This window comes from Tachypleus tridentatus, unplaced genomic scaffold, assembly GCF_004210375.1.
Source record: "Tachypleus tridentatus isolate NWPU-2018 unplaced genomic scaffold, ASM421037v1 Hic_cluster_2, whole genome shotgun sequence".
Lineage (NCBI taxonomy): Eukaryota > Metazoa > Arthropoda > Merostomata > Xiphosura > Limulidae > Tachypleus > Tachypleus tridentatus.
In genome coordinates, this window is record NW_027467782.1 from 51,459,771 (window position 1) to 51,483,756 (window position 23,986).

The 23,986-nt window shown below is 33.0% G+C and overlaps 1 protein-coding gene across 2 annotated transcripts in view; it reads left to right on the forward strand.

The window, feature by feature from the left end:
• Window positions 1-23,986, forward strand: part of LOC143242989 (fasciclin-1-like) — a 74,475-nt gene that overhangs the window by 40,955 nt on the left and 9,534 nt on the right. For both annotated transcript variants that reach the window (XM_076486599.1, XM_076486598.1), the window contains exons 2-6: window positions 4,921-5,068; window positions 7,669-7,778; window positions 18,626-18,807; window positions 21,781-21,913; window positions 23,275-23,407. In XM_076486599.1, coding sequence (XP_076342714.1) covers window positions 4,921-5,068; window positions 7,669-7,778; window positions 18,626-18,807; window positions 21,781-21,913; window positions 23,275-23,407 — 706 coding nt within the window. The remainder of the gene's footprint in view (window positions 1-4,920; window positions 5,069-7,668; window positions 7,779-18,625; window positions 18,808-21,780; window positions 21,914-23,274; window positions 23,408-23,986) is intronic.

The following is a 23,986-nucleotide window of genomic DNA, read 5'->3' on the forward strand; positions in this document are numbered from 1 at the left end:
AATAATGGGATGATATCCTGGAATATACTTCTGATATCATGCTCTAAGAATATAATGTTCAATATGAGAAAAATATTTGTATTTCAGCTTGTATTCAGAAATATTCAGTTTATGAACAATAAGTGTGATATTTACGTTATAATTATAATTAATTCGTAACTTCAGTTCAACGCCTGGAATAAATTGATTCTTGACAGCCTATAGTATACTGACTCATAAGTCGTTCACTTGTGACATCGAGAGACGAAGGTAACCTAAACTAAGAATATACACTGCTACCATAACCTACTACCACGTGTGTTCATTATCTGTTACCATAACTTATTACCACCTGCCTCCATTATCTGTTACCATAATCTACAACCACCTGCCTCCATTATCTGTTACCATAATCTACACCACTTGCCTCCATTATCTGCTACCATAACCTACTACCATCTGTGTTCATTATATGTTACCATAACCTACTACCACCTGCTTCCATTATATGTTACCATAACCTACTACCACCTGCTTCCATTATATCTTACCATAACTTACTACCATCTGTGTTCATTATCTGCAACCATAACCTACTACCACCTGCCTCCATTATCTGCAACCATAACCTACTACCATCTGTGTTCATTACACTATGTAACAAAATGTTTACTACTTCTTGTTCCTGGACAGAAACTGTTATTTCCCAATTGCTTATTCCTAAAGTAAATAGAAAAGACCTATTTTTCTCTTCAAACTTTGCTTTTGTGACCTGGGAGTGTATAATGAAAACATGATGGGAGACTATTTGGGGGCTGATACGTGAAAGTGATTTACATTACAGTCACAAATCTCGAAAAACTACTCACTTCTAAACATGTTTGTATTACTTTAGTATAAATACATGTAAATCTTGATTCATATGTTGTTTTATTCAGACCTTATGCAAATGAAAATGTACAAATTTGCCCGTTTTTACATAGAAAATAGGTTAATTTCTAAATTTCATTATCCAGGTCACAAAAGCAAAGTTTGAAGGAAATAATGGCCATTTTCTGTACTTTTACAACATAAGTAATTAAGAAATAACACATACTATCCAGGAACAATATATTATGTTACATAGTGTTATCTGCTACCATAACCTACTACCATCTGTGTTCATTATCTGTTACCATAACCTACTATCATCTGTATTTATTATTTGCTACCATAATCTACTACCAATTGTCTCCAGTATCTATTACCATAACTTACTACCTTTTGTGTTCATTATATATCACCTACCTTTATGAACTAATACTATTATTACATACAACCTTGTATCACGGTTTTTGCTTGCTTGTTTTATGAAATTAAACACAAATGGGTTGTCTGTGCTCTGCACACCACGGGTATCGAAACTCGGTTTTTAGTGGTGCCAATCTGCAGACGTACTGCTGTATTAGTGGGGAGGGTTTGCCATCTGTCGTCATGACCTTCTACCTCAGTCTATCGCTACAAAATATGATCTGATATTATGTCTTTGTTGAATGTATACATCAAGAAAGTATCGGATAACTTCACGAGGTTACATCAGAGGTGACGACTAATGGTTAGTCGATATTAACCTGGTTGTAGCGACAACGAATCAGTCAGGTGAGACGAGTTTGGTGCGACTCAGAAGGAGGTATTCTCTCTCCTGGGAAACATAACACCAGCGTGGTATAACGGACTCCACAACCCACAGGATGTGAGGTTCATGTTGGGCCACATCGTGAGAAAAGTTTTTCAACAAACTATATTATTTCCTCATGTACCTCTAGTTTGTTTTACTGGAAAGTTAACTTTTAGCTTCCCAAGTGATCATCTTGAACTAGAAAAATAAATATCCAACCGAGATCCCCGATTATCTTTGCTAAATCTAGAAATTGTTCGATTATTTTAAGAAAACTGTCACGAGACAACAATCAACTATAACAACATTTAGTTTAGTCTAAGTTATTATCTCTAAAACGAAATATGGATGCCGTACTTACAGTTAATTAAAGCCTAAGAAGACCTAAATCCCAGAATACAATAACGAAGTGGAATCCACGTTTGGTGTTTACTTTAAATTGTTAGTTATACTCGCCAGGGATGAAATGCAAGTCTTTCTGAGAGACTGGATAGTTAGTTGACAATAGGTGACTATTTCATAGTTTTCTTATGCTCGCCAGGTATGAAATAGAAGTCTTTCTGAGAGATTGGATAGTTAGTTGACAATAGGTGACTATTTCATAGTTTCCTTATACTCGCCAGGTATGAAATGCAAGTCTTTCTGAGAGACTGGATAGTTAGTTGACGATAGGTGACTATTTCATAGTTTCCTTATACTCGCCAGGTATGAAATAGAAGTATTTCTGAGAAACAGGACAGTTAGCTGACAATAATAGGTGACTATTTTATAGTTTTCTTATGCTCGCCAGGTATGAAATAGAAGTCTTTCTGAGAAACAGGACAGTTAGCTGACAATAATAGGTGACTATTTTATAGTTTCTTTATATTCGCCAGGTATGAAATGCAAGTCCTAAGAAACTGGGCAGTTAGCTGACAATAATAGGTGACTATTTTATAGTTTTTTTATATTCGCCAGGTATGAAATGCAAGTCCTAAGAAACTGGGCAGATAGCTGACAATAGGTGACTATTTCATAGTTTCCTTATTCTCCACAGGGAATGAAATACAAGTCCTAAGAAACTGGGCAGATAGCTGACAATAGGTGACTATTTCATAGAATCCTTATTCTCCACAGGGAATGAAATACAAGTCCTAAGAAACTGGGCAGATAGCTGACAATAGGTGACTATTTCATAGTTTCCTTATTCTCCACAGGGAATGAAATACAAGTCCTAAGAAACTGGGCAGTTAACCGACAATAGGTGACTATTTCATAGTTTCCTTATTCTCCACAGGGAATGAAATACAAGTCCTAAGAAACTGGGCAGATAGCTGACAATAGGTGACTATTTCATAGTTTCCTTATTCTCCACAGGGAATGAAATACAAGTCCTAAGAAACTGGGCAGTTAGCTGAAAATATGTGACTATTTCATAGTTTCTTTATATTCGCCAGGTATGAAATACAAGTCCTAAGAAACTTGGCATTTAGCTGACAATAGGTGACATAGTTTCATAGTTTCATATTTCATAGTTTCTTTATACTAGCCAGGTATGAAATAGAAGTCTTTCTTAGAAACAGGACAGTTAGCTGACAATAGGTGACTATTTAGTGTCTGATTAGTTTATTATTCCTGGTTGTCAGTATTTGTTCCCCAAAAGGAAGAGCAATATTGAACTATTTCTATGGAAGCTCAGAAAACTGGTCTGATTCTTATAGTAACAGCTTAGTTATAAAACGTGTTTTTGATGTAAATTTCAGGGTAATCATCTCATCATAACTATCTTAAAACTGGTCTGATTCTTATAGTAACAGCTTAGTTATAAAACACGTGTTTTTGATCTAAATTTCAGGGCAATCATCTCATCATAACTATCTTAAAACTGGTCTGATTCTTATAGTAACAGCTTAGTTATAAAACACGTGTTTTTGATCTAAATTTCAGGGTAATCATTTCATCATAACTATCTTAAAACTGGTCTGATTCTTATAGTAACAGCTTAGTTATAAAACACGAGGTTTTGATGTAAATTTCAGGGTAATCATCTCATCATGAGTATCTTAAAACTGGGCTGATTCTTATAGTAAGAGTTCAGTTATAAAACAGTGTTTTTGATGTACACTTCAGGGTAATTATCTCATCATAACTATCTCCAGTATCATTTTTATATTAAGACGTGTGAGAAGAAATAGAATATTTCACTACAGTATTGCTACTTGTCACTATAGGACGGATGGAGAACATTAGACGTTAAAAGAGCACTGGAATATAATAACATTTTATTGGCTGGTAAACATTTCTACACCACGGTTTTGCACACATTGTAGGTAGGTGGAAATGGAGGCAGTTCCAGTGTTAGGTAGGGGTGGGTTGGAGTTTAACGAACAGCCTACACGAGAGTTAGGAGAAGGAAGACACCATGCTATTAGTCTCAATTGATAAAAAATACACAGCGCGCAGGAAAACTGGTTACTTCTGTATTTCTTAAGTGGTACAGATGTACTCTTGGATTTCGAAGAGCGAAAATTTCTTGTGTAAAAGCACTGTGGCGCTGCTAAGAAACTTCTGAAATAATAATTCTCAAAAGTTAGCTTCTGATTTTACCATCTTCTAACAAAATGGCATTGAATCAATTGTCCAATTTGACTGTCTCATGATTTACAAATGAACAGTTTAGGAATACGTGTAAACAAATTTTAAGGATAAGTAGTCTGAAGTTAGCTGATAACAAAGTTAAAAGATAAAAACCTCGGATCTGAACATTTCATCTTTAGCCACTAAAGGTTATTTTATTTATTTTCTGTCACATTAATATGAATATTTTATTTTTCTTGCAAATGAGCAGTTTCCCATTAGCACAGTTTTAAGTGCTAGTTGAGGTACAGAACCGATGTTTACTCTACCATTAGAGAAAAAAAGTTTATAAAACCACGTGAGAAATATATTATATAAACGTGTTCAATTGTCACAAACTTATGGTATTTGTACCAGTTAACTATATAGACCTTTAGAATTGTTATAAACTTCTGGTGGTTGTTCCAGTTAACTGTATAAGTCTATAGAGTCGTTATTAATTTCTGGTGGTTTATCGGTTAACCGTATAAACATGTACTATTGTTACTAATATTCTGTTACATGCAACAATAGTTTTTAATGGCACTTTACTTTCAAGGTTTAAATAGAGCTATTTTGAACACTGTAGTAAATCATATAGTGTTAGAAACAGTATTAAACTCAGAGTCGGACAGTATTCCGTTTTGCTTGTCTTCCCATAACGTGTAGTCACTTTTGTTTTATTTCAGTTCTACGACCTCACTAAAAATGATGAACTTGTTCAAGTTCTACTTAAGAAACGCCGAGTTACTGTTTTTGTCCCGTCGAACGAAGCCTTTTCACGGGCTCGACAATTTGCTCCGGAAGATGAAGAAAGATTAGCTTCATACCATATCGGTTAGTGAACACTTTCCTTTGAGTGCCATCTGTTGTCACTAAATGATACTGCTAATAATTGTTTCTCTGATGTTAAAATTATAGGTGTACTTCACATTCATGGTGTTCCTAACATTTGTGCTTCATTCGGATTTTAGAATTTTTAAAGTAAGAGAATAGACTTGAACATATTTTACGACTTACCCTTTTCAGTCGTAGTTTAGCTAAGAACATACTGATATTCATATATGTATCTCAGAACGGCTGATATGGTAAGAACATACTGATATTCACATATGTATCTCAGAACGGCTTGTATGGTGAGAACATACTGATATTCATATATGTATCTCAGAACGGCTGGTATGGTAAGAACATACTGATATTCATATATGTATCTCAGAACGGCTGGTATGGTAAGAACATACTGATATTCATATATGTATCTCAGAACGGCTGGTATGGTGAGAACATACTGATATTCATATATGTATCTCAGAACGGCTGGTATGGTAAGAACATACTGATATTCATATATGTATCTCAGAACGGCTGGTATGGTAAGGACATACTGATATTCATATATGTATCTCAGAACGGCTGGTATGGTGAGAACATACTGATATTCACATATGTATCTCAGAACGGCTGGTATGGTGAAAACATACTGATATTCATATATGTATCTCAGAACGGCTGGTATGGTAAGAACATACTGATATTCACATATGTATCTCAGAACGGCTGGTATGGTAAGAACATACTGATATTCACATATGTATCTCAGAACGGCTGGTATGGTAAGAACATACTGATATTCATATATGTATCTCAGAACGGCTGGTATGGTAAGGACATACTGATATTCATATATGTATCTCAGAACGGCTGGTATGGTAAGAACATACTGATATTCATATATGTATCTCAGAACGGCTGGTATGGTAAGAACATACTGATATTCATGTATGTATCTCAGAACGGCTGGTATGGCAAGAACATACTGATATTCATATATGTATCTCAGAACGGCTGGTATGGCAAGAACATACTGATATTCAGATATGTATCTCAGAACGGCTGGTATGGTAAGGACATACTGATATTCATATATGTATCTCAGAACGGCTGGTATGGTAAGAACATACTGATATTCATATATGTATCTCAGAACGGCTGGTATGGTAAGAACATACTGATATTCATATATGTATCTCAGAACGGCTGGTATGGTAAGAACATACTGATATTCATATATGTATCTCAGAACGGCTGGTATGGTGAGAACATACTGATATTCATATATGTATCTCAGAACGGCTGGTATAGTAAGGACATACTGATATTCATATATGTATCTCAGAACGGCTGGTATGGTAAGAACATACTGATATTCATATATGTATCTCAGAACGGCTGGTATGGTAAGAACATACTGATATTCATATATGTATCTCAGAACGGCTGGTATGGTAAGAACATACTGATATTCATATATGTATCTCAGAACGGCTGGTATGGTAAGAACATACTGATATTCATATATGTATCTCAGAACGGCTGGTATGGTAAGAACATACTGATATTCATATATGTATCTCAGAACGGCTGGTATGGTAAGGACATACTGATATTCATATATGTATCTCAGAACGGCTGGTATGGTAAGAACATACTGATATTCATATATGTATCTCAGAACGGCTGGTATGGTAAGAACATACTGATATTCATGTATGTATCTCAGAACGGCTGGTATGGTAAGAACATACTGATATTCATGTATGTATCTCAGAACGGCTGGTATGGTAAGAACATACTGATATTCATGTATGTATCTCAGAACGGCTGGTATGGTAAGAACATACTGATATTCATATATGTATCTCAGAACGGCTGGTATGGTAAGAACACACTGATATTTGTATATGTATCTCAGAACGGCTGGTATGGTAAGAACACACTGATATTCATATATGTATCTCAGAACGGCTGGTACGGTAAGAACATACTGATATTCATATATGTATCTCAGAACGGCTGGTATGGTAAGAACATACTGATATTCATGTATGTATCTCAGAACGGCTGGTATGGTAAGAACATACTGATATTTGTATACGTATCTCAGAACGGCTGGTATGGTAAGGACATACTGATATTCATATATGTATCTCAGAACGGCTGGTATTAACACTTTTACTCATAAGGTTGTTGTTGGTTTTGAATTAAGCACAAAGCTACACAATGGGCTGTCTGCGCTCTGCCCACCACGGGTATCGAAACCCGGTTTGTAGCGTTGTAAGTCCGCAGACATACCGCTGAGCCGCTGGGGAGCTTTACTGATAAGGAGAGAACAACACTTCGACCTTCCTAGGTCATTTTCAGGGGAGTACCCATACCAGCCGTTCTGAGATACATTTTTATTTCTCGTCATCAGGAATGATATTCATATAATTCATGATCTAATAAATCTGTAATTTACACCTGGTGATTTATCATATACTTTCTGATCTTTCGACCCCAGAAAAAGTCGTTTGTTTGTTTTGATACTGAATGAATTCTATTGATCAATGAATCATGTAATTTAATGTAATAAATATTATTTCTTGTTGTTCTAGTGAGTATGGTTGTCACGAGAGATTTGTTCCCTGACTCTATCTATGCTGTTTCCCAAGAAAATCCTCCACTGTACTTCAGCGTGAAAGAACAACCTGGAAATGGAGAAAAGGTAAGACCGACTATAACGTAACTCTGTTCGTAGTGTATTGTGGATAATGTCGTCATGGTTAATTTTATAAACTAACTATCTTTAAAGGTAGAACACCGAGTGACGTCATCACTGGCAACTGGCTCAATAAAACCTACTCTTAATTTTACGTCTAACATACTACCGGTAACCGACGTGAAATCTACTCTTGTGTTTATTTCTAACACATTGTTACTGATGGTAACTGACGTTAAGAATCTACTCTTATGCTTATTTCTAACACATTGTTACTGCTGTAACTGGCCTAAATAAAGAATCAACTTTTGTTTTTATCTCTAACACAGTGTTACTGCTGTTAACTGTCCTCAAGAATCTACTCTTGTGTTTATCTCTAACACAGTGTTACTGCTGGTATCTCACGTAAAGAACCTACTACATTAACTACATTAACCTTTTGAAGACAAGCTGTGCACGTGTTTATTTCTAAAGCTCTGTCACAGCGTTAACTGTCTTAAGATAAATTGTACATGTGTTTATTTCTAATACGCTGTTGCTACGTTAATTGTCGTAAATCAATCTGTGCACATATTTTTATCTAAATCTCTGTTACTCCATTAGGTCTCTCGAGAAGAGCTGTACATGTGCCAATTTCTATAGTCCTGTTACCACAGTAGCTGTCTGAAGACAAGCTGTACATGTGTTTATTTCTATAGTCCTGTTACCACAGTAACTGTCTGAACACAAGTTGTCTGGGTGTTTCTTTCTAAAACCCTGTTACTACATTAACTGTGTGAAGACAAACTGTTTATTTCTGAAGTTTTGTTTCTCAGTTATCTCTCTCAAGATGAACTGTGCACGTGTTTATTGCACAAGCTTTCTTACTATGTTATCCTTCTCAGACATGCCGTCCCGTGCTCATTTCTAAAACCCTGTTACTATCTTAACTGTCTTAAGACAAACTGTGGACCTATTTATTTCTAAATCCCTTTTAATATGTTAACTTCTCAAGACAAACTGTAGGCGTGTTTATTTCTAAACACTGTTACTATGCTAACTGTCTCAAGACAAGCAGGGGTAGTCTTTATTTCTAAAGCCCAATTACAACATTAACTGTTTTTAGACAATTGTTTATTTCTAAAGCATTCTTACTACATTAGCTGTTTGAAGACAAGCTGTGTACGTGTTTATTTCTAAATCCCTTTTAATAAGTTAACTTCTCAAGACAAGCTGTAGGCGTGTTTATTTCTAAACACTATGACTTTGTTAACTGTTATTTCTGAAGCCCTGTTACTCTATAAACTTTATGAAGATAAGCACTACAGGTGTTTATTTCTAAACACTATGACTTTGTTGACTGTTATTTCTGAAGCCCTGTTACTCTATAAACTTTATGAAGATAAGCTCTACACGTGATTATTTCTAAACACTGTGACTTTGTTAACTGTTATTTCTGAAGCCCTGTTACTCTATAAACTTTATGAAGATAAGCACTACAGGTGTTTATTTCTAAACACTATGACTTTGTTGACTGTTATTTCTGAAGCCCTGTTACTCTATAAACTTTATGAAGATAAGCACTACAGGTGTTTATTTCTAAACACTATGACTTTGTTAACTGTTATTTCTGAAGCCCTGTTACTCTATAAACTTTATGAAGATAAGCACTACAGGTGTTTATTTCTAAACACTATGACTTTGTTGACTGTTATTTCTGAAGCCCTGTTACTCTATAAACTTTATGAAGATAAGCTCTACACGTGATTATTTCTAAACACTATGACTTTGTTAACTGTTATTTCTGAAGCCCTGTTACTCTATAAACTTTATGAAGATAAGCACTACAGGTGTTTATTTCTAAACACTATGACTTTGTTGACTGTTATTTCTGAAGCCCTGTTACTCTATAAACTTTATGAAGATAAGCTCTACACGTGTTTATTTCTAAACACTGTGACTTTGTTAACTGTTATTTCTGAAGCCCTGTTACTCTATAAACATTATGAAGATAAGCTCTACAGGTGTTTATTTCTAAACACTGTTACTATGTTAACTGTTATTTCTGAAGCCCTGTTACTCTATAAACTTTATGAAGATAAGCTCTACACGTGTTTATTTCTAAACACTGTGACTTTGTTAACTGTTATTTCTGAAGCCCTGTTACTCTATAAACTTTATGAAGATAAGCTCTACACGTGTTTATTTCTAAACACTGTGACTTTGTTGACTGTTATTTCTGAAGCCCTGTTACTCTATAAACATTATGAAGATAAGCTCTACACGTGTTTATTTCTAAACACTGTGACTTTGTTAACTGTTATTTCTGAAGCCCTGTTACTCTATAAACTTTATGAAGATAAGCACTACAGGTGTTTATTTCTAAACACTATGACTTTGTTAACTGTTATTTCTGAAGCCCTGTTACTCTATAAACTTTATGAAGATAAGGTCTACACGTGTTTATTTCTAAACACTGTTACTATGTTAACTGTTATTTCTGAAGCCCTGTTACTCTATAAACTTTATGAAGATAAGCACTACAGGTGTTTATTTCTAAACACTATGACTATGTTAACTGTTATTTCTGAAGCCCTGTTACTCTATAAACTTTATGAAGATAAGCTCTACACGTGTTTATTTCTGAACACTGACTTTGTTAACTGTTATTTCTGAAGCCCTGTTACTCTATAAACTTTATGAAGATAAGCTCTACACGTGTTTATTTCTAAACACTGTGACTTTGTTAACTGTTATTTCTGAAGCCCTGCTACTCTATAAACATTATGAAGATAAGCTCTACAGGTGTTTATTTCTAAACACTGTTACTTTGTTAACTGTTATTTCTGAAGCCCTGTTACTCTATAAACTTTATGAAGATAAGCTCTACACGTGTTTATTTCTAAACACTGTTACTTTGTTAACTGTTATTTCTGAAGCCCTGTTACTCTATAAACTTTATGAAGATAAGCTCTACACGTGTTTATTTCTAAACACTGTGACTTTGTTGACTGTTATTTCTGAAGCCCTGTTACTCTATAAACTTTATGAAGATAAGCTCTACACGTGTTTATTTCTAAACACTGTTACTTTGTTAACTGTTATTTCTGAAGCCCTGTTACTCTATAAACTTTATGTGAGATAAGCTCTACACGTGTTTATTTCTAAACACTGTGACTTTGTTAACTGTTATTTCTGAAGCCCTGTTACTCTATAAACTGTTATTTTTATGAAGATAAGCTCTACAGGTGTTTATTTCTAAACACTGTTACTTTGTTAACTGTTATTTCTGAAGCCCTGTTACTCTATAAACTTTATGAAGATAAGCTCTACACGTGTTTATTTCTAAACACTGTGACTTTGTTAACTGTTATTTCTGAAGCCCTGCTACTCTATAAACTTTATGAGATAAGCTCTACACGTGTTTATTTCTAAACACTGTGACTTTGTTAACTGTTATTTCTGAAGCCCTGTTACTCTATAAACTTTATGAAGATAAGCTCTACACGTGTTTATTTCTAAACACTGTGACTTTGTTAACTGTTATTTCTGAGCCCTGTTACTCTATAAACTTTATGAAGATAAGCTCTACACGTGTTTATTTCTAAACACTGTGACTTTGTTAACTGTTATTTCTGAAGCCCTGTTACTCTATAAACTTTATGAAGATAAGCTCTACACGTGTTTATTTCTAAACACTGTTACTTTGTTAACTGTTATTTCTGAGCCCTGTTACTCTATAAACTTTATGAAGATAAGCTCTACACGTGTTTATTTCTAAACACTGTGACTTTGTTAACTGTTATTTCTGAAGCCCTGTTACTCTATAAACTTTATGAAGATAAGCTCTACACGTGTTTATTTCTAAACACTGTGACTTTGTTAACTGTTATTTCTGAAGCCCTGTTACTCTATAAACTTTATGAAGATAAGCTCTACACGTGTTTATTTCTAAACACTGTGACTTTGTTAACTGTTATTTCTGAAGCCCTGTTACTCTATAAACTTTATGAAGATAAGCTCTACACGTGTTTATTTCTAAACACTGTGACTTTGTTAACTGTTATTTCTGAAGCCCTGTTACTCTATAAACTTTATGAAGATAAGCTCTACACGTGTTTATTTCTAAACACTGTGACTTTGTTAACTGTTATTTCTGAAGCCCTGTTACTCTATAAACTTTATGAAGATAAGCTCTACACGTGTTTATTTCTAAACACTGTGACTTTGTTAACTGTTATTTCTGAAGCCCTGTTACTCTATAAACTTTATGAAGATAAGCTCTACACGTGTTTATTTCTAAACACTGTGACTTTGTTAACTGTTATTTCTGAAGCCCTGTTACTCTATAAACTTTATGAAGATAAGCTCTACACGTGTTTATTTCTAAACACTGTGACTTTGTTAACTGTTATTTCTGAAGCCCTGTTACTCTATAAACTTTATGAAGATAAGCTCTACACGTGTTTATTTCTAAACACTATGACTTTGTTAACTGTTATTTCTGAAGCCCTGTTACTCTATAAACTTTATGAGAGATAAGCTCTACACGGGTTTATTTCTAAACACTAAACACTGACTTTGTTAACTGTTATTTCTGAAGCCCTGTTACTCTATAAACTTTATGAAGATAAGCTCTACACGTGTTTATTTCTAAACACTGTGACTTTGTTAACTGTTATTTCTGAAGCCCTGTTACTCTATAAACTTTATGAAGATAAGCTCTACACGTGTTTATTTCTAAACACTGTGACTTTGTTAACTGTTATTTCTGAAGCCCTGTTACTCTATAAACTTTATGAAGATAAGCTCTACACGGGTTTATTTCTAAACACTGTGACTTTGTTAACTGTTATTTCTGAAGCCCTGTTACTCTATAAACTTTATGAAGATAAGCTCTACACGTGTTTATTTCTAAACACTGTGACTTTGTTAACTGTTATTTCTGAAGCCCTGTTACTCTATAAACTTTATGAAGATAAGCTCTACACGTGTTTATTTCTAAACACTATGACTTTGTTAACTGTTATTTCTGAAGCCCTGTTACTCTATAAACTTTATGAAGATAAGCTCTACACGTGTTTATTTCTAAACACTGTGACTTTGTTAACTGTTATTTCTGAAGCCCTGTTACTCTATAAACTTTATGAAGATAAGCTCTACACGTGTTTATTTCTAAACACTGTGACTTTGTTAACTGTTATTTCTGAAGCCCTGTTACTCTATAAACTTTATGAAGATAAGCTCTACACGTGTTTATTTCTAAACACTGTGACTTTGTTAACTGTTATTTCTGAAGCCCTGTTACTCTATAAACTTTATGAAGATAAGCTCTACACGTGTTTATTTCTAAACACTGTGACTTTGTTAACTGTTATTTCTGAAGCCCTGTTACTCTATAAACTTTATGAAGATAACACGTGTTTATTTCTAAACACTGTGTGTTGACTGTTATTTCTACACTTTATAGAAGTAAACTCTACACGTGTTTATTTCTGTGACTGTTATTTCTGAAGCCCTGTTACTCTATAAACTTTTGAAGTTACACTGTTATTTCTGAAGCCCTGTTACTCTATAAACTTTATGAAGATAAGCTGTTACACGGGTTTATTTCTAAACGTGTTTACTAAACACTATGACTTTGTTAACTGTTATTTCTGAAGCCCTGTTACTCTATAAACTTTATGAAGATAAGCTCTACACGGGTTTATTTCTAAACACTGTGACTTTGTTAACTGTTATTTCTGAAGCCCTGTTACTCTATAAACTTTATGAAGATAAGCTCTACACGGGTTTATTTCTAAACACTGTGACTTTGTTAACTGTTATTTCTGAAGCCCTGTTACTCTATAAACTTTATGAAGATAAGCTCTACACGTGTTTATTTCTAAACACTGAGCCCTGACTTTGTTAACTGTTATTTCTGAAGCCCTGTTACTCTATAAACTTTATGAAGATAAGCTCTACACGTGTTTATTTCTAAACACTGTGACTTTGTTGACTGTTATTTCTGAAGCCCTGTTACTCTATAAACTTTATGAAGATAAGCTCTACACGTGTTTATTTCTAAACACTGTGAATTTGTTGACTGTTATTTCTGAAGCCCTGTTACTCTATAAACTTTATGAAGATAAGCTCTACAGGTGTTTATTTCTAAACACTGTTACTTTGTTAACTGTTATTTCTGAAGCCCTGTTACTCTATAAACATTATGAAGATAAGCTCTACAGGTGTTTATTTCTAAACACTATGACTTTGTTAACTGTTATTTCTGAAGCCCTGTTACTCTATAAACTTTATGAAGATAAGGTCTACACGTGTTTATTTCTAAACACTATGACTTTGTTAACTGTTATTTCTGAAGCCCTGTTACTCTATAAACATTATGAAGATAAGCTCTACAGGTGTTTATTTCTAAACACTGTGACTTTGTTAACTGTTATTTCTGAAGCCCTGTTACTCTATAAACTTTATGAAGATAAGCTCTACACGTGTTTATTTCTAAACACTGTGGCTTTGTTAACTGTTATTTCTGAAGCCCTGTTACTCTATAAACATTATGAAGATAAGCTCTACACGTGTTTATTTCTAAACACTATGACTTTGTTAACTGTTATTTCTGAAGCCCTGTTACTCTATAAACATTATGAAGATAAGCTCTACAGGTGTTTATTTCTAAACACTGTGACTTTGTTAACTGTTATTTCTGAAGCCCTGTTACTCTATAAACATTATGAAGATAAGCTCTACACGTGTTTATTTCTAAACACTATGACTTTGTTAACTGTTATTTCTGAAGCCCTGTTACTCTATAAACATTATGAAGATAAGCTCTACAGGTGTTTATTTCTAAACACTGTGACTTTGTTAACTGTTATTTCTGAAGCCCTGTTACTCTATAAACTTTATGAAGATAAGCTCTACACGTGTTTATTTCTAAACACTGTGACTTTGTTAACTGTTATTTCTGAAGCCCTGTTACTCTATAAACATTATGAAGATAAGCTCTACACGTGTTTATTTCTAAACACTATGACTTTGTTAACTGTTATTTCTGAAGCCCTGTTACTCTATAAACATTATGAAGATAAGCTCTACAGGTGTTTATTTCTAAACACTGTGACTTTGTTAACTGTTATTTCTGAAGCCCTGTTACTCTATAAACATTATGAAGATAAGCTCTACAGGTGTTTATTTCTAAACACTGTGACTTTGTTAACTGTTATTTCTGAAGCTCTGTTACTCTATAAACTTTATGAAGATAGCTCTACGTGTTTATTTCTAAACACTGTGACTTTGTTAACTGTTATTTCTGAAGCCCTGTTACTCTATAAACTTTATGAGAGATAAAGCTCTACACGTGTTTATTTCTAAACACTGTGACTTTGTTAACTGTTATTTCTGAAGCCCTGTTACTCTATAAACATTATGAAGATAAGCTCTACAGGTGTTTATTTCTAAACACTGTGACTTTGTTAACTGTTATTTCTGAAGCTCTGTTACTCTATAAACTTTATGAAGATAAGCTCTACACGTGTTTATTTCTAAACACTGTGACTTTGTTAACTGTTATTTTTGAAGCCCTGTTACTCTATAAACTTTATGAAGATAAGCTCTACACGTGTTTATTGCTAAACACTGTTACTATGTTAACTGTTATTTCTGAAGCCCTGTTACTCTATAAACTTTATGAAGATAAGCTCTACACGTGTTTATTTCTAAACACTGTGACTTTGTTAACTGTTATTTCTGAAGCCCTGTTACTCTATAAACTTTATGAAGATAAGCTCTACAGGTGTTTATTTCTAAACACTGTGACTTTGTTAACTGTTATTTCTGAAGTTGTGTTACTCTATAAACTTTATGAAGATAAGCTCTACACGTGTTTATTTCTAAACACTGTTACTATGTTAACTGTTATTTCTGAAGCTCTGTTACTCTATAAACTTTATGAAGATAAGCTCTACACGGGTTTATTTCTAAACACTGTTACTTTGTTAACTGTTATTTCTGAAGCCCTGTTACTCTATAAACTTTATGAAGATAAGCTCTACACGGGTTTATTTCTAAACACTGTTACTATGTTAACTGTTATTTCTGAAGCTCTGTTACTCTATAAACTTTATGAAGATAAGCTCTACACGGGTTTATTTCTAAACACTGTGACTTTGTTAACTGTTATTTCTGAAGCTCTGTTACTCTATAAACTTTATGAAGATCAGCTCTACACGGGTTTATTTCTAAACACTGTGACTTTGTTAACTGTTATTTCTGAAGCCCTGTTACTCTATAAACTTTATGAAGATCAGCTCTACACGTGTTTATTTCTAAACACTGTGACTTTGTTAACTGTTATTTCTGAAGCCCTGTTACTCTATAAACTTTATGAAGATAAGCACTACAGGTGTTTATTTCTAAACACTGTTACTTTGTTAACTGTTATTTCTGAAGCCCTGTTACTCTATAAACTTTATGAAGATAAGCTCTACACGTGTTTATTTCTAAACACTGTGACTTTGTTAACTGTTATTTCTGAAGCTCTGTTACTCTATAAACTTTATGAAGATAAGCTCTACACGTGTTTATTTCTAAACACTGTGACTTTGTTAACTGTTATTTCTGAAGCTCTGTTACTCTATAAACTTTATGAAGATCAGCTCTACACGTGTTTATTTCTAAACACTGTGACTTTGTTAACTGTTATTTCTGAAGCTCTGTTACTCTATAAACTTTATGAAGATAAGCTCTACACGTGTTTATTTCTAAACACTGTGACTTTGTTAACTGTTATTTCTGAAGCTCTGTTACTCTATAAACTTTATGAAGATAAGCTCTACACGTGTTTATTTCTAAACACTGTGACTTTGTTAACTGTTATTTCTGAAGCTCTGTTACTCTATAAACTTTATGAAGATAAGCTCTACACGTGTTTATTTCTAAACACTGTGACTTTGTTAACTGTTATTTCTGAAGCCCTGTTACTCTATAAACTTTATGAAGATAAGCTCTACACGTGTTTATTTCTAAACACTGTGACTTTGTTAACTGTTATTTCTGAAGCTCTGTTACTCTATAAACTTTATGAAGATCAGCTCTACACGTGTTTATTTCTAAACACTGTGACTTTGTTAACTGTTATTTCTGAAGCTCTGTTACTCTATAAACTTTATGAAGATCAGCTCTACACGGGTTTATTTCTAAACACTGTGACTTTGTTAACTGTTATTTCTGAAGCCCTGTTACTCTATAAACTTTATGAAGATCAGCTCTACACGTGTTTATTTCTAAACACTGTGACTTTGTTAACTGTTACTTCTGAAGCTCTGTTACTCTATAAACTTTATGAAGATAAGCTCTACAGGTGTTTATTTCTAAACACTGTTACTTTGTTAACTGTTATTTCTGAAGCCCTGTTACTCTATAAACTTTATGAAGATAAGCTCTACACGTGTTTATTTCTAAACACTGTTACTATGTTAACTGTTATTTCTGAAGCCCTGTTACTCTATAAACTTTATGAAGATCAGCTCTACACGTGTTTATTTCTAAACGCTGTTACTTTGTTAACTGTTATTTCTGAAGCCCTGTTACTCTATAAACTTTATGAAGATAAGCTCTACACGTGTTTATTTCTAAACACTGTGACTTTGTTAACTGTTATTTCTGAAGCTCTGTTACTCTATAAACTTTATGAAGATAAGCTCTACACGTGTTTATTTCTAAACACTGTGACTTTGTTAACTGTTATTTCTGAAGCTCTGTTACTCTATAAACTTTATGAAGATCAGCTCTACACGTGTTTATTTCTAAACACTGTGACTTTGTTAACTGTTATTTCTGAAGCTCTGTTACTCTATAAACTTTATGAAGATAAGCTCTACACGTGTTTATTTCTAAACACTGTGACTTTGTTAACTGTTATTTCTGAAGCTCTGTTACTCTATAAACTTTATGAAGATAAGCTCTACACGTGTTTATTTCTAAACACTGTGACTTTGTTAACTGTTATTTCTGAAGCTCTGTTACTCTATAAACTTTATGAAGATCAGCTCTACGTGTTTATTTCTAAACACTGTGACTTTGTTAACTGTTATTTCTGAAGCTCTGTTACTCTATAAACTTTATGAAGATCAGCTCTACACGGGTTTATTTCTAAACACTGTGACTTTGTTAACTGTTATTTCTGAAGCCCTGTTACTCTATAAACTTTATGAAGATCAGCTCTACACGTGTTTATTTCTAAACACTGTGACTTTGTTAACTGTTACTTCTGAAGCTCTGTTACTCTATAAACTTTATGAAGATAAGCTCTACAGGTGTTTATTTCTAAACACTGTTACTTTGTTAACTGTTATTTCTGAAGCCCTGTTACTCTATAAACTTTATGAAGATAAGCTCTACACGTGTTTATTTCTAAACACTGTTACTATGTTAACTGTTATTTCTGAAGCCCTGTTACTCTATAAACTTTATGAAGATCAGCTCTACACGTGTTTATTTCTAAACGCTGTTACTACATTATTGTTTGAAGAAAAGCTGTGCACGTGTTTGTTTTTAAAACCGTGCTACTACATTAAGTGTTTTAAGAGAAGCTCTCTCTAGATACGCTGTGCACGTGTTTGTTTCTAAGGCTCTGTTTCTACGTTAGCTGTTTTAAGACAAGCTCTGCATGTATTTATTTGTGAAGCCCTGTTACTACTTTTACTCTGTAATGACAAGCTCTGAACGTGTTTATTTCTAAAGCTCTGTTACTTTGTTAACTGTCTCAAGACAATCTGTGAATATTTTAATGTCTATCTAGTATCACCTAGTTACTCGTAACTCACTCAAACGAATCTGTTGACGTCTGGTACAAATGTTCATTGTTTCAACAGGAGTATTTCGTCAACAACGCCAAGCTTCTAGAAGACAGAGACTATAATGTGGATGACGGTAAACAGAAACTTTATATAATCGATGAAGTTTTAGAGCCTTATAGATCAACAGAAAATCTTCCGCCTGATGCCTGGGAGCTTCTCAGCAATCCAAGTCTTTATAACATAAGGGAAGAACTGAGGTCAGTTTTTGTTTCTCTTAATAGCATTTTGTAGAATACATTGAATGCGTGTTTTATCAGTTTTTACATTATCCATAGTCTAAATATTTTAATCAATCCGAATAGTGAATGTATATGTATAGAGAGATATATATGCCAGCTATGTATTTTGAACAGTTTGTATTGTGTATGCTGGTTATGTATTTTATTCTGAGGTACATTTTCAGTCATTTTTATGGTTAACTACGGTTACCTTCAAATGTGTATACATTGTAACAAATCTCCATCAGTTGGATAATGTTATGTAGAGAACATGTTCTTATCATGGTAAAGTATGATTACCATGAAATGTGTGTACATTATAACTAACCACCATCAGTTGGATAATGTTATGTAGATAACATGTTCTTATCATGATAAAGTATGATTACCATGAAATGTGTGTACATTATAACTAACCACCATCAGTTGGATAATGTTATGTAGATAACATGTTCTTACCATGGTAAAGTATGATTACCATGAAATGTGTATACATTATAACTAACCACCATCAGTTGGATAATGTTATGTAGATAACATGTTCTTACCATGGTAAAGTATGATTACCATGAAATGTGTGTACATTATAACTAACCACCATCAGTTGGATAATGTTACATAGAGAACATGTTCTTATTATGGTAAAGTATGATTACCATGAAATGTGTGTACATTATAACTAACCACCATCAGTTGGATAATGTTATGTAGATAACATGTTCTTACCATGGTAAAGTATGATTACCATGAAATGTGTATACATTATAACTAACCACCATCAGTTGGATAATGTTACATAGAGAACATGTTCTTATCATGGTAAAGTATGATTACCATGAAATGTGTGTACATTATAACTAACCACCATCAGTTGGATAATGTTATGTAGAGAACATGTTCTTATTATGGTAAAGTATGATTACCATGAAATGTGTGTACATTATAACTAACCACCATCAGTTGGATAATGTTATGTAGATAACATGTTCTTATCATGATAAAGTATGATTACCATGAAATGTGTGTACATTATAACTAACCACCATCAGTTGGATAATGTTATGTAGATAACATGTTCTTACCATGGTAAAGTATGATTACCATGAAATGTGTATACATTATAACTAACCACCATCAGTTGGATAATGTTACATAGAGAACATGTTCTTATCATGGTAAAGTATGATTACCATGAAATGTGTGTACATTATAACTAACCACCATCAGTTGGATAATGTTATGTAGAGAACATGTTCTTATTATGGTAAAGTATGATTACCATGAAATGTGTGTACATTATAACTAACCACCATCAGTTGGATAATGTTATGTAGAGAACATGTTCTTATCATGGTAAAGTATGATTACCATGAAATGTGTATACATTATAACTAACCACCATCAGTTGGATAATGTTACATAGAGAACATGTTCTTATCATGGTAAAGTGTGATTACCATGAAAGTGTGTACATTATAACTAACCACCATCAGTTGGATAATGTTATGTAGATAACATGTTCTTATCATGATAAAGTATGATTACCATGAAATGTGTGTACATTATAACTAACCACCATCAGTTGGATAATGTTATGTAGATAACATGTTCTTACCATGGTAAAGTATGATTACCATGAAATGTGTATACATTATAACTAACCACCATCAGTTGGATAATGTTACATAGAGAACATGTTCTTATCATGGTAAAGTATGATTACCATGAAATGTGTGTACATTATAACTAACCACCATCAGTTGGATAATGTTATGTAGAGAACATGTTCTTATCATGGTAAAGTATGATTACCATGAAAGTGTGTACATTATAACTAACCACCAACAGTTGGATAATGTTATGTAGAGAACATGTTCTTATCATGGTAAAGTATACATGGCAACATGTTATTTTAATTAAATTATAATGATGGCAGAAAATTACTGAGACATCTGATAAGAAATAGAAAATACAAAAGGTAAATAATAACGTACAGTAAGTTATATAAGAACGTATTATTAGGTATATAAGAACGTACAATAAGGTGCACAAGAACATACAATGAGGTATATAAGAACGTATTATTAGGTATATAAGAACGTACATTAAGGTGCACAAGAACATACAATGAGATATATAAGAACGTAGAATAAGGTGTATAAGAACATACAATAAGTTATTTGATATCGTACAATAAGGTATATAAGAACATATAATAAAGTATATAAGAACATACAATAAGGTATATAAGAACGTACAATAAGGTATTTGATATCGTACAATAAGGTATATAATAATATATAATAAAGTATATAAGAACATACAATAAGGTATATAAGAACATAAAGCAAGGTATGAAGAACTGACAATAAGTTATATTAGAACATACAATAAAGTATATAAGAACGTACAATAAGGTATTTGATATCGTACAATAAGGTATATAATAATATATAATAAAGTATATAAGAACATACAATAAGGTATATAAGAACATAAAGCAAGTTATGAAGAACTGACAATAAGTTATATTAGAACATACAATAAAGTATATAAGAACGTACAATAAGGTATTTTGGAACCTTGAGTAAGGTATAAAGAACATACAATGAGATATATAAGAACGTACATTAAGGTGCACAAGAACATACAATGAGATATATAAGAACGTAGAATAAGGTGTATAAGAACATACAATAAGTTATTTGATATCGTACAATAAGGTATATAAGAACATACAATAAAGTATATAAGAACGTACAATAAGGTATTTTGGAACCTTGAGTAAGGTATAAAGAACATATAATAAGGTATATACGAGCATACAATAAGGTATGTAAGATCGTTCAATAAGGTATATAAGGACATAAACAATGTACATAAGAACGTACAATAAGGAATATAAAAACGTTCAATTTACTCGTATTCTGAACCTGTGATTATAATATTCAGTGCAATGGCTTCACGTGTGAGAAAAGAAGAACAAGTCGATACTTTTACCAAAGTTGGGAACCACACTTATTTCATTCCAATTGGCGAAGAAAATGGCCCAACTGGAAGCAGGATCAGAGATGTTGACAGTAACGTAAGTATAGTTTTGCAACAAGCATCTCACTCTATCGGTTCATGTAACGGAATATTTATGTGATGTATTTCTATGCCATAAATATTTAAATATATGCTATATCATTACAAGACAATAAATGTGTTTAAAATATATGTTGAACAAAGTGATGATATTATAAAATTAACGAACAAACTCAATATCTAGTATTCTATCAGTTCGACAAACACTCATGAAAGTAAAATTAGTGGTTAAATATCTAGTATTCTATCAGTTCGATAAACACTCATGAAAGTAAACTCAGTGGTTAAATATCTAGTATTCTGTCAGTTCGATAAACACTCATGAAAGTAAACTTAGTGGTTAAATATCTAGTATTCTATCAGTTTGATAAACACTCATGAAAGTAAACTTAGTGGTTAAATATCTAGTATTCTATCAGTTCGATAAACACTCATGAAAGTAAACTCAGTGGTTAAATATCTAGTATTCTGTCAGTTCGATAAACACTCATGAAAGTAAACTTAGTGGTTAAATATCTAGTATTCTATCAGTTTGATAAACACTCATGAAAGTAAACTTAGTGGTTAAATATCTAGTATTCTATCAGTTCGATAAACACTCATGAAAGTAAACTTAGTGGTTAAATATTTAGTATTCTATCAGTTCGATAAACACTCATGAAAGTAAACGTAGTGGTTAAATATTTAGTATTCTATCAGTTTGATAAACACTCATGAAAGTAAACTTAGTGGTTAAATATCTAGTATTCTATCAATTCGATAAACACTCATGAAAGTAAACTTTGTGGTTAAATATCTAGTATCCTATCAGTTCGATAAACACTCATGAAAGTAAACTTTGTGGTTAAATATCTAGTATCCTATCAGTTCGATAAACACTCATGAAAGTAAACTTAGTGGTTAAATATCTAGTATTCTATCAGTTCGATAAACACTCATGAAAGTAAACTTAGTGGTTAAATATCTAGTATGCTATCAATTCGATAAACACTCATGAAAGTAAACTTAGTGGTTAAATATCTAGTATGTTATCAATTCGATAAACACTCATGAAAGTAAACTTTGTGGTTAAATATCTAGTATCCTATCAGTTCAATAAACACTCATGAAAGTAAACTTAGTGGTTAAATATCTAGTATTCTATCAGTTCGATAAACACTCATGAAAGTAAACTTAATGGTTAAATTTCTAGTATTTCATCAGTTCGATAAACTTAGTGGTTAAATATCCAGTATTCTATCAATTCGACAAACACTCATGAAGGTAAACTTGGGTGCTAATTTTCTATCTGCTTGTTAGTTGTACGTTATATATATAAAGTGTCTCTCAAGTAAATAAAGTTTTCTACTCATTTGACAGGTGATCAAGGGTCACGTGATTTCCCATTATGTTCTCTTCACTAGAACAGCAGGGAACGAAGGTTACATTTCCAACAACCCTCGTGTTGAAATTAAGTTTGTCAATCAGAGTAATTCATTTGACAGTGAAACAAGTATGTATTTATTTGGTGATCACCTTTGAACTCACATTTTGTGACGTCATTTTCTGTATGTATGATGGTCATTCAGAAGAAAATATGGTTTTTTCTTCACTTTTATTGGCTAAGGTAACTGTAATAAACTAAACACACTATTTTAAACTTTCACTAACCAGACATCGCTGAACTGCCTTGAAATTCTTCAGATGTATTATGGAAAGATAAGTGTAGTGTGACCAACCGAATTGTGGATAGGACTTTTCAGAACATTAATTATCTGGATGTAACTATCAACAGTCTGAGTATGTTGTCATCTTAGACTACGAGTTGTCTCTGTGTGTTGTCCTTCTGGACTGTCAACTGTCTGGGTGTGTTGTCCTTGTAGACTATTAGTTATCTAGATGTGTTATCCTTCCAGACTATCAGTTGTCTGGATGTGTTGTTAACCCAGGCTATCAACTGTCTGGGTGTGTTGTCATCCCGAACTATGAGTTATCTCTGTGTGTTGTCATCTCAGACTATGAGTTATCTAGATGTGTTATCCTTCTAGACTATCAGTTGTGTGGATGTGTTGTAATTCCAGATTATCAACTG